We start from the raw sequence: 11,428 nt of genomic DNA, 5'->3' as shown, positions 1-11,428 counted from the left end.
CATGGTCCCCTGTATCAGGCTTAGTCCAAGCCCCAACAAAACGTCATGTAGGGCTTCACTGTAAGGAAGCACTGGTTCAACCCCTGTTTGGCCTTGATGGAGGACATCAATAGAGGATCCGAAGTTAATTCCACTGAAGGAAGTGTTCGATCGAAACTACAGCAACACTACTCAGCATGTCAACAAGAGAAGAGCTTTTCTCCATGGCAAGTCTTAAGGGAATCGGGGGGTCGGAAGTAGGCCTGAGGCTAGAGAAGAATCTAAGCCGCATCTAGGTCAGCTAACCACCTGTCCTCACTAAAAGGCTGATGAATCCCCAGCTCCTCCACCGCCCCGCCACCATGTCCCTCAGAAGGATAAGCATGAGGGGACTCTCCAAAATGTGGAGGGAGGTCAGGGATAACCGCCATGACTGGCCCCGCACCAGACGTCGACCAGTCGATAAGGCGATTCCTCGATGACGACTTCAGATGGAGAGAGGGATTTGCCCGCAGAATCGCCAGTCGGATGATCGAATACAAGCGCCGAAGGTGGAAACCTTGAAGGGCTGTGCAGCTGCGCTGGAATGGCTTAGTCAACTGAAGCTGAAGGCCTAAATGAAGCTGAGGGTGAAACCGCCAGCGTAGACACAGTCAAGGCTCTCTGCATCTCCTTGGGGTTCCACAGGTGCTCCAGAGGGAGGTGGCTCACCAAAGATAGTGTGATGGGAAACATAATACTCGAACATCTAGTTTAGAGTTGCACCAGCCCCTGCAAAAGGAGGGAGACTCTGACCTCGACTCCTTAACCTAGGAATGGTGGGAAGCCGTACGCAGTGAAGTTGGCAGCTTCCGTGACTTCAACCGCTTGAGTCGGGACTTACCCCATAATTCAATGGAGAATGGCGTCCATGAGAATGACTCCTTGAACGGGACCGCAAACGAACATCAGTAGAAGTAGACCTTGGTCGATGCTGGACGGCTCTGACATCTGCACCACCAGAAGCTATTTACGACGCTCCCTCAGAGCTTTTGGCCCAAGCTGGCGATAGAAGTCACATTCTTCTGTGTCCTGGTGCTCACCCAGGCACCACAGAGCAAATGATTGGGGGTCCGTAGCTGACATTTGTCGTCCACGGGATCTGAACCCCCAAAGGCATGAACAGGAAAAATCACACTGTTCTGTTAACTAAAACGTTGAAGTAGGCCAAAAACGGCCTGTCAACCAATAGTGCTTCCGCACTGCAAGCACAGAAAAGAAGGAGCAAGGGGGTTATATAGGCTATGCTGACATCACATCAAGAGGACAATGTCAATACGGAGATGTGTGACAACCTCTTCCGACACGCATACGTGCTACGGAAAAAAACGTTTCCAGATTCTGGCTTGGGCCTGGGAAAGATTCTAAAGTAAGGAATCTAAGGCTAGATGTCACTATCAGATACATATATTTAAGTGTACAGAGTTTTTTTTTTGTGTTCTAACACAGCTATGGGGGTAAGTGAACGGTTTTATTTGGCTTTCCTTGGAAGCTTTTAGTGAGACTGCTAAATTTTAAATCTGGCAATTCACTTCTATGATGTAGAAGAAAATTGTTATCAAAAGTGCTTACCCACTGTTATTGTGTCAAAAGAATACCAGGGTGCGCTGGCAGAGCTCTCACAGAGCAGTGCAGGAAGACAAGTAGCACAGCTTCTATAATGGAAGGAAGGTAAGGTACAAAGAGTGGTGGGGGGTGGTAGTAGGCCAAGCAATTTGTTTGTAAATTTTGGACAGTGAGGAAAGGCCATGTATGGCTTCTATGTTACCTTTCTACCCTTGTGTAGCAGTTGAAAGCAGAGGCAGATTTTTTTTTGGAGGAGGGCATGCAGACTGAACATAAAATTATAGATGTGAAAAAAAGTGAATTACAGAGATGTTTCACCTCAGAGTTCTGAGTGACATCATAGCTAACTCGAGCTTCCTTCTCGTCATCTATCTGTCACTCATAATTCCCTGGTGAAAAACAGCCCCACAATGCATGATTACCCATATATAATTCTATATATTAACATTAGTTGTATAAACTATACCACAGATTAATCTTTCTTGTGGAGCTTGTTATTGTTTCTGGTTTGGACCATCATGGACTAAGCTGATTAGATATTTAAGAAAATACTTCAGGCAGACACCACAAATTGACTTGTACACCACAAAATATGCAGCCTGACTGCGGCTTCTACGCATGGGAATGAGAGTACAGACATGGCCTGGATTTTACACTTTTTCAGCAATCCTAAAAAACAGATACATTTTAAAGACTTGATGTTTAGAAATTGTAAACCAAGTGAATAGGTGCTCAGTCAATTACAAAAAATTCACAGACCATGAAATGCTAAATATTTTATTATCGCTTTACGGTTTACATGTTTAACAAAATCTTGTATTTGGTTAGCAATAAAAACATAATTGCTTTAAAACGCTACATCATATCTGTATGCATTGAGTGAATCCCTTTTAGCAGTTTCAATTCAGATGGAGAATTGGAAAAACAGCACCCAAGAATGTATTCCCTGTAACGTATTAAAAAAAATACTGGTTTTGTAATGGCACTGGATACAACAGTAGAGGCATGACATATTTTATTTTATTTAAGATACATTATTTAATTACCTGAAGATTTAACTGTCAAACAATAGAGATAGCATTCTCCAGAATATGAAAATGCTGCTTAAATTAATAGGAGCCAATTACCTTGGATGTGAATTATATAACACTGACTGCAGCAAAAAGTCTAAGTGTAGCTTGACGAGCTCAATGCTACAATAGTCTGCCATGATGTGGGAATCTTTTGTCAAACATGATTCTTCTAGAAGTTTCTCTTTACGAATTTGAGGTGGACAACTGCTGAACTTGAGTCACTCAATCCTTTGCCTATGATGACACACACCATTAAGAACATTTTACAATTGCAATGCCCATTAATTATTTTTTAATAAATCACAGTGATTTAAAGTACTTTCATTTCTATGACTGTCAGTGTTACAAAGAACACACACATTTGTTATTTCAGTGCTGTGTTTAACATCTTACACAGTCAACAGCACCAGGAACACAACACAAAATGTAGGCCAGAACAAAACAATAGTCATTACTATTTATTATTCAGACACATTTATATCTAACTGATTAAATTATAAAAACACATCAAGCAAACATAGAAGTGCTGTACATCCTATATGAAATTATAGAGGATATTCGTACAAATGTGAAATCTTTCATCGACCTAAAAAAACAGACTTTAGCCGCAAAATCCTAATGCTTCACTTTTTACAGTTTAATCCCACTAGTCTACTTCAACAAACAGTCAGACAACAGTTCGGAAACTCCAAGGGTGCACGAGCATCTAAAAACAATCAGTTGCACATCCCGAACAAATGTAGGTAGATGGTATATAAACTTACTCACACATATAAAATAACCCAAACATAAATATGTAGAGGCTTACAGGCTTCACACAGAAAGAAAGGGAACCATAGAACTGTGACATTTATGGATCAAATGTGCCACACTACGGAAGAGGTAGAAGTGATATATTCTTAGATTTTACCAACTATCCGGTTAGCTAGCATTTCCAATGCTTTGAAACACTTCCCTGGCCTTTGACTTTCCTTTGCACAACAAATATATATATATATATATATATATATATATATATATATATATATCCATCCATCCAACAGCAATATTTTGTAAGCTGTGAACAACACCTTATATTGAAAGGCATGCGATATTCTACATTGGTCATGAAAAAAACCTAAAGTATTTGAATATATTGGCAATATACACTATTCATGTATTGATGCTTTTCTAGTGTCTTACTGAAACTATATCATTCGGTGTGTCAAATGAAATTGTCAAATTTGGCAACGTTCATAGGCATTTTACTGAATAAAAATTAAGCAAGACAACAAAAATTTGCACTGAACTGTGAATTAGCTTAAACAAGATTTCTTTTCATTTTTGCTTATTTTTAGGTGCCCTTTTTCTTTGCAGCCTATAACAATGATACTGTGTTGTACGCCATCGTTCAAGGGCCATCACAAATCCCAGAATTGGTCAGGGGTGTCGAAAGCATGGCCATGAAGGCTAAATTCATATCAGATTTTCTGGATCTACTAATAAAATAAGTTCACATGGAATAAAAGCAAATGTGACTTAGTTAAAGAGTCACATGAAAATCTGGTGTGCACTTGGTCCTTTAGGGCCTATGATGAACGTCTCTGAAATAGAGGAATGAAAAGTCAAATTCCAGAGCCATACCAAGCCTTGCCAGTAACCTTTCTTTGGGAAAGGCCTTTGCTGATTATCTTCTCAACTAATCTTTGGAATTGAATACCCTTCCCCAACCAAATTATGTGCTGATTACTATACAGTGCACATTAACTTAAGTTATTTTAGATTTCTGGTTTTAAGAAAATTTAATGGCCGCTTGTTCTTAACACCACTGGCTGAAGACCCCTTTCCTTTGGCAAAATCTTTGGCACTACATTCCATGGGAGAATTAAAATATAGGTGCATAGTATTACTAATGTTTCCAAGACACTAATGGTTTAAAAAATGAAAATCAGTTGTATGAAATATTTAGAAAGCATTGCTAATACATTGCTATGATTTTAATATATTTTGTGCATGAAATACTTTTTCTACATCTTCACTGAATCACAAAGAAAGCAATGTCTTCTGTCATGGCACAACTGATCCAAAAATTGGAAACTAGTATATGCTACAGTTATATAAAAAATAAAATAAAAAAAGAATCATAATATCTGCTAATTATCTAATGTATGGTATTTAATGACAAATTAAATATTTCACGGCAATCCATAAATAACCCATGCTTAGTTATTAAATACAATAAGCAGATTTTGCTTTTGATTTATTTAAATATATAAGCTTCTGAATTATTTTGCAAACCAGCAATAGCACGCAAAAGTTACAATTAAAGACATATGTCTGATGGGTAAGAAGGATCAAACAATGAAGCAGTAGCAAAGCTACACTGTATTAAAAACTGACCAATTCTGTACCCAAGTATTTAACAGAGACACGCTCAAGCATGCAGATGGACAGGTAAAAACCTCTAAACGAACAACTTTTCTGGTGGATACATTAGCTACCTGTGGATTCCTCACCTGGCGCAATGGGAGTATTCAATAGGTGAGGAATCCACAGGTAGTTGTATCCATCAGAAATCTATGTTTGGAGAAGCGTTTAAATACCCAATATGAGAAATCACAGTTACGTGTCATAAGCCTAACAAGTTAATGTACTTCTATGCAATCCTTTTGTGCTTTTACAGTCTTGCCAAACTCTTGCTCAAAATTTTAATATACTCTGTTTATCAAGCAAACAATTTCTTACCACTGCATTTAAGGTTTTGACTAGTGTGAAATTGTCTAGAACATGTAAAGTGCACCAAGGAAATACACATTTGGTGAAACATATTGCCTGAAATGGAAAATAAGTTTAAAAACATGACTGATAATGTTAAAAGCAAAGAGGACTAGCTCTCACATGGAACGTACTATATTACTTTCAAAACCTGCTACCTTCATTATATATTTCTTTTAAACTACAGACATTTTGTGTGTTATGACATAAGAAATAACGTAACAGGTTTAAAATTAAGTCATAGGATTTACCAAAATAAATTGAAAGTAAAGTCTACTGTTTGCCCTGTATCAGCCTATTTAAAAACAGCATTAACACTTCTATTAGTTATGTGGTTCTGATACCTTGAGTGTTAATACAGCATATTTATTAATTATGAAAATAAATATCATTACAAAGGTACAATATACTTATTTGGCCCTGTTCAGTCAACATAAAACTATAAATGGAACCACTTCAAAAAAGTAACTTTTACAGGACTCACTAATAATTGCTTCTCCTACCAAGTCAGGCCCGGGGCACTATTGTTGATGAGGTACCTGCTGGATTTCCGATCACATGCTTAAACTCACAATCAAATATTCCATAAGAAATTCCTAATTCATGCTCAAAAAAGAAGCACACCAAAACAATTAGTTGACACCATGCAACAAACGCATCATTTGGAAATAAACACACCCAACCATTATTTCAGATATTTGGGTAGAAATGATATTTGTTGCCAAACTCAAATTTACAACCAACTCGGGAACAATTTTTTTGCACTTTCCTATTACCTTACCAAACATTTTTCAGTTTTATACAGGACTGTAGATTGTCCAAGGATGGAAAACATACTATTCATTGATATAGGAAAACCCCAACAAAGCCTAGATCATTTCACAAACCACTGTATATTGTTTGCACGAATATGTTACTGATTTGTTTTGCAAATATATCTCAGAAATCCAGAAAAATTGCCAACCGATCACAGTAATGTATACTTGGATAAATAAAGAATACAATATTCTGTGGACACATTACTGGATGTTCTGTTTGTTTAGCAACAGAGAAACACTAGTTTGCAACATGTATTTCCCTTATTTAAAAATTACACTAAAAATAAAGTTAATAACCTTTTTTTAAAACAACGACATAAAAGGCACATAGAAAAAAACGAACGGATTAGGGTCATATTCCTTCACAACATTGAAAAAAACATAAGAAACTAAAGGCTATTATGATGCAATGTGCCCGGTGCAGTCACAACTATAAAGCAATCGTGCAAGGCTACAAATTTTATCATGTAAACAGTTTTGAAAATATAAAATAACCAAAGCTACATTCAGTTAGTACATAAACAATTAAATGATATTACCATACATTTCAAACATTGTAAACGTTCTTACACCTACTTTAATTTCTAAACCGAGTTTATCATTCTATCACAAAGGCAAGTTTGACCTGAAATTTTAGTGCAAAATGTTGCACACAAAAATGCATCCTGTGCAAAGAACACACAGCTAAAAATATTTTAACAGATAAAAACCATCTTGTACCAATATTGAACGGGGTAACAGCATAGAAGTTTGTTAATTAACTCATTTGCACTGTAGATATACAAAGATGATGGGAATTGTGCTCAGCCTTCCAGAAAAGGGTACAATTTCTATCACTGAGGAAGAGAGTGCATGAAATCTGATTCCCCGTAACACCTCCCAACTCCTGCAGACATTTGTCTAGGAGACAGTTAATCTCGGCCAGCTGGCATTTATCAGATAATATCAGGAATCACCTATTTCTCTTTAGGGTGTTCTTGTGGTCACACATAATATTAATTTGAGTTTCTTCCTAGCACAATATCCTTCAAACAGATGACAAGAGTGCCTTTGTCTTGTTAGGATCACTATGGTTATGAACACAGCAAATTCTCAGTGACAGCAACAATTAATTTAGACATTTATACTTCAGCTGGGGATTCAAACAGTCTTCATTATAAAAAGAGTGAAGTTATCTGAAAAAATTCAAAAGGAATAAACCTGAATTTTTTTTAACGGAGTTAATGAATATCTGTGTTTAACTAGCAAATGTGCGAAAAAAGCTAAAATGGACAGGAGGCAACATTTAGCACTGCAATATTTTGACAAATGCAACAGATTCTGAAACAATTATTATTTACTGGAATAGTTTTTGTTGGCGCAGTATACTGTAAAACTGTAGATGAGTGAGTCGGGTGACAGATTTTGACCATAAAAAAAAAAGATCATTGACACTTAGAAGACAATCTTACTGCAATTTTCAACAACCAGCTCTATGATTCAATTGCAATGAATAGAGGGGCACATAAAATAGCTGATTACTTGTGGCTGTCATGAATAGACTTCTCTAGTTTGCAATGTTTTACACAATAGACTGTGTGAAACCCATTTAGAAACTGTTGAAATCTGCAAGGACTATGGAATGTTTTTAGAAGAACTATCTAGTCAAACTATTAAAACTCTTACACCTACCCCCAACCTTCTCATCAAGGAAAAAGGAGGGTCAAGCTTTTGGCAATTACATGTACCTATATTTTTGTTTGCTTGTTTGTGATAGTAAATGCTTTTAGCAGCAATCAATTTAAATACATATGTATTTATCAGTACCACATACAAGCAGTAGCCTCTTTATTAAAATTAGCTTTTGGTTGTCAAAAGGACCAATGGTCTTTATTGACCTGGTCTTGCTCAACACAATCAGAGTGAATGCCAAATAATAAGAGTTGGCCTACCACAAACATATCAAGTCACACAAGAACAATAACTGCATCAGCAGCTCTAGTTTCTACTCTTCTCAGATTTACAATTACAAAGAGCATAGAAAGATAATTAAAAAGGTAATGGAGGTGACATTCAATCTAGAGAAAATGCAAATTGCTTGATTTAAATGAATTCTCATCCTTGACATATTTTGGTAAGATACATTGGGTATCTTATAAGATTAACTACAATACATTACGAATGGCTAATTGCTGATGTAGAGATAGAACTATAAATGTAATATATTATCCTTGTGTTTCATATTGCGATATATAACTATTAAAAATATTAATGCTGACCAAAGCTTTTAGAGAAGATGCGTGCAGATCCGCACAAACATTTCTGACTAATATATATCAATACAACCAGCATTATCAATATACTCTACTACAAACATCTACTCTGGATAAGTAACAGTCTTTCTTAAGTTGCAAAAATGAAGTTACAGAAAAAAACCTAAATGTTTTGTGGTTTGAACAGAGGGACTATGACATTAGTTGCCATGGTGATTGTCTAAGGGAAAAACTGATCATCAACTTGATAAGATAAGTAATATACATATTCTGGCCTATCTGGGAAGCACACCTTACAACTGAAGCAGTGACCTGCCTAGAATGTTTAAGAGGCAAAGAATGTTCTTGTTTTAGAGGCAGTGATTTTAGGGTTTTTTTAAAGCATTTTTTCATTTATTTGAAGTTGGGGTCAGTGGGACGTCCCAAATGTCAGTTTTATCAAATCTGAGCTTAAAATACAAATTAAATCTTAGAAGTGCCGACACTGCATGACGGTTCAAGGAAAGGCTAGGTTAGACAAGAAGAAGGGTTTGGAAATGCAAAGCAACATCAAATGATATGCCATTCCTATCTACGAGTCTGAAGAGATCAAAGTCATTAGTCCTGTGAGCATGCATCCTGTTTGAATATACAAACAACCAACTGATTTCAAATATTACGTGAGAAGAGAAAAATGTCTCAGGTTGAGAGATTTTGGGACGTTTAAGTGTTAGAGAAGCGCTGACAGATCAGTCTAAATGCTGGCAGCTGGAATCGATGAGGACAAATAAACTATAACGTATACTAAAAATGGCTGGAAATGTATTTCAGTACAGTAGAAAGTAAAATAACACCATAATAAACCATAACACCAGAGATACACAGCAACAGGCACAGTACACAATAGAAATAATAGATTCCAAGAGGCATCATTGACCCGAACATGCAAGACTTCCTAAAAAACAAATGTTTATCTTGTTTGGAGGCTGGGCACAAAGGTCACCATCTTGAAAGCTACAGTACAGAATAAAACATTTTGTGCTATAAAAGGAAATGTACAATATTAATCTCTTGTCTTGCACCCAGTTTTTTTCAAATTTTACAGAAAATGTTTAGAAAAACAGTTTTCATGATCAACTAATATTTTTTTCCAAAGTACATACAATTCCTAAAATAATACTATAGCAACAACATTAAATACTTTACCTACTTGAGGTCAAAAACTATCGACCTGCTTGAAGAAATCAAAAAAGTTTTCATTGAATCATCATATAGAAGTGAAGACATTAACACCATAATCTCAAGACAGATGTGAGACATCAATCATTTAAGCTATTCGGTCTTCTTTCTTTACCCCAGTGGTGATACTCATATTCCTTTGAAATTAAACCTATTAAACACTTTGAAAATATAAATCCCAAAGAACATGGGCTGGTTATTCGCAAAAAGATTTTTTTTAAAAAGGTCCCAAATTAAGACAACTGTTTAAGCAGTAAAATACTCATTTAGTGTTACAAGAAGGACATGTCATTTCCCAATATCCCATTCTGTACATTCACATTAATACATAACACTTGTGATTGTCTAAGCCACAGGATGAACACTAGTTGTAGAAATTAAATACATTAACCTCCATTTAACCTAAATCAAACTGGTTAAAACAGCTTTGGTTATCTAGTAGAGTTAGCCTTTTGAAAATACTTTGCAAGCATCTTTCCGCCCACCCTAAGTCCTATTTGTTATTTATTTATATATTTATATATAGATTATACATATTTCCTGAGTATTGTTACATTGTATTAGTGGGAACGTTTGGCAATGATCTAAATGTATATTTATATATATTAATAACTTGGACCTTTAAATAAAATATTTATTCAAAACACTAAAATAAATAGGGAATGTGTTTGAAAATGATAGTACCATAATCTATTATTAACCATATATTTCTGAATAAGTGCATACTATGTTAAACATACTATTCAGATGGCAATATTACATCTAAATGCCAATCCTGAGAGACATTCTTTTAATCACCTGATAACCAAGACTTAATGAAATAGTTCTACAAACATCTTTTAATACAAACTATTTGATGTATATAAAAAAGTACATTTGTCACACCACACCACTTGAGTTGCAAAGAGTTTAGTTCTGATTAAACAGTTTGGTTAATCAGAACTAATCACAAAAGCAAACCAGAAAGAGTATTTGGGATGCAAAACAATGAGAATTACCTACATCCAGATATTCCAACACATTCCGAAATGGAATGGTCAGAAAATATGAGTGCAGACCAAACAAGTTAGGAAATGGAAACGTGTTAGAAAGACAGAGCAAAGTGGCTTACGCTCAATTTGCAACTTAATGTCATTTTATACACTGCTCACAAAAAATTTATAATTTTTAAACCACAAACTATGCACTGTGGAACTAAAGCTCCATGACAGCATCATTTGTGGTATTCCACCTAAACGTAGGCGATTCAACATTTTCTACTGCACAAATGAGGTCCTCCATTAATTTTACGCATGGTTTCTTGCATCCTTGCATGGTTCTGACTGTTCTTCGTTATTCTGTTTTTTGCATTCATTGTGGACATGTTCCATATTCAAGTCCAATGCACTGCCATCAAGATCCCATCCGAGACACAACTCCTGCAAAGCTCTCTCCACATCTTCTTGTTTCACAGGAGTAGTTAAAGAGGTTTTCGGTAACGTCATTTGAAGGGCACACCAGAGTGCTGTGCGTGCCTTGCGAGTTGAAACAACTAGCTCTTTAATAGCAGCAGCTAATGCAAGGACATCTAGGGGCAATAAGGGAGAAAAAACTATCACAAAGTTGCACAATATTAATCAAACCATTATTCTACACAAATGGCTTTTACTTAATATGATTGGCAAACTCAAAGCACAAAATTTAAAGGAAAACCAGTGAATCCTTGAAAATAATCACGTTTTTTTTGTGA

General features: G+C 36.0%; 1 protein-coding gene across 3 annotated transcripts in view; it reads right to left on the bottom strand.

Annotated features, from left to right (window-relative positions):
* Positions 1-2,347: 2,347 nt before the first annotated feature.
* LOC138261725 (meiosis-specific coiled-coil domain-containing protein MEIOC-like) overlaps positions 2,348-11,428 on the bottom strand; it is a 196,218-nt gene continuing 187,137 nt past the window's right edge. For all 3 annotated transcript variants that reach the window (XM_069211030.1, XM_069211032.1, XM_069211031.1), the window contains one exon: positions 2,348-11,266. In XM_069211030.1, the coding sequence (XP_069067131.1) occupies positions 10,986-11,266 (281 nt within the window). In that variant the 3' untranslated portion in view covers positions 2,348-10,985. The remainder of the gene's footprint in view (positions 11,267-11,428) is intronic.

Source organism: Pleurodeles waltl, chromosome 10 (genome assembly GCF_031143425.1).
Source record: "Pleurodeles waltl isolate 20211129_DDA chromosome 10, aPleWal1.hap1.20221129, whole genome shotgun sequence".
In the NCBI taxonomy this organism is placed as follows: Eukaryota; Metazoa; Chordata; class Amphibia; order Caudata; family Salamandridae; genus Pleurodeles; species Pleurodeles waltl.
Note: the sequence above shows the minus strand (reverse complement) of the source record. Positions and strands in the feature narration are given on the sequence as shown.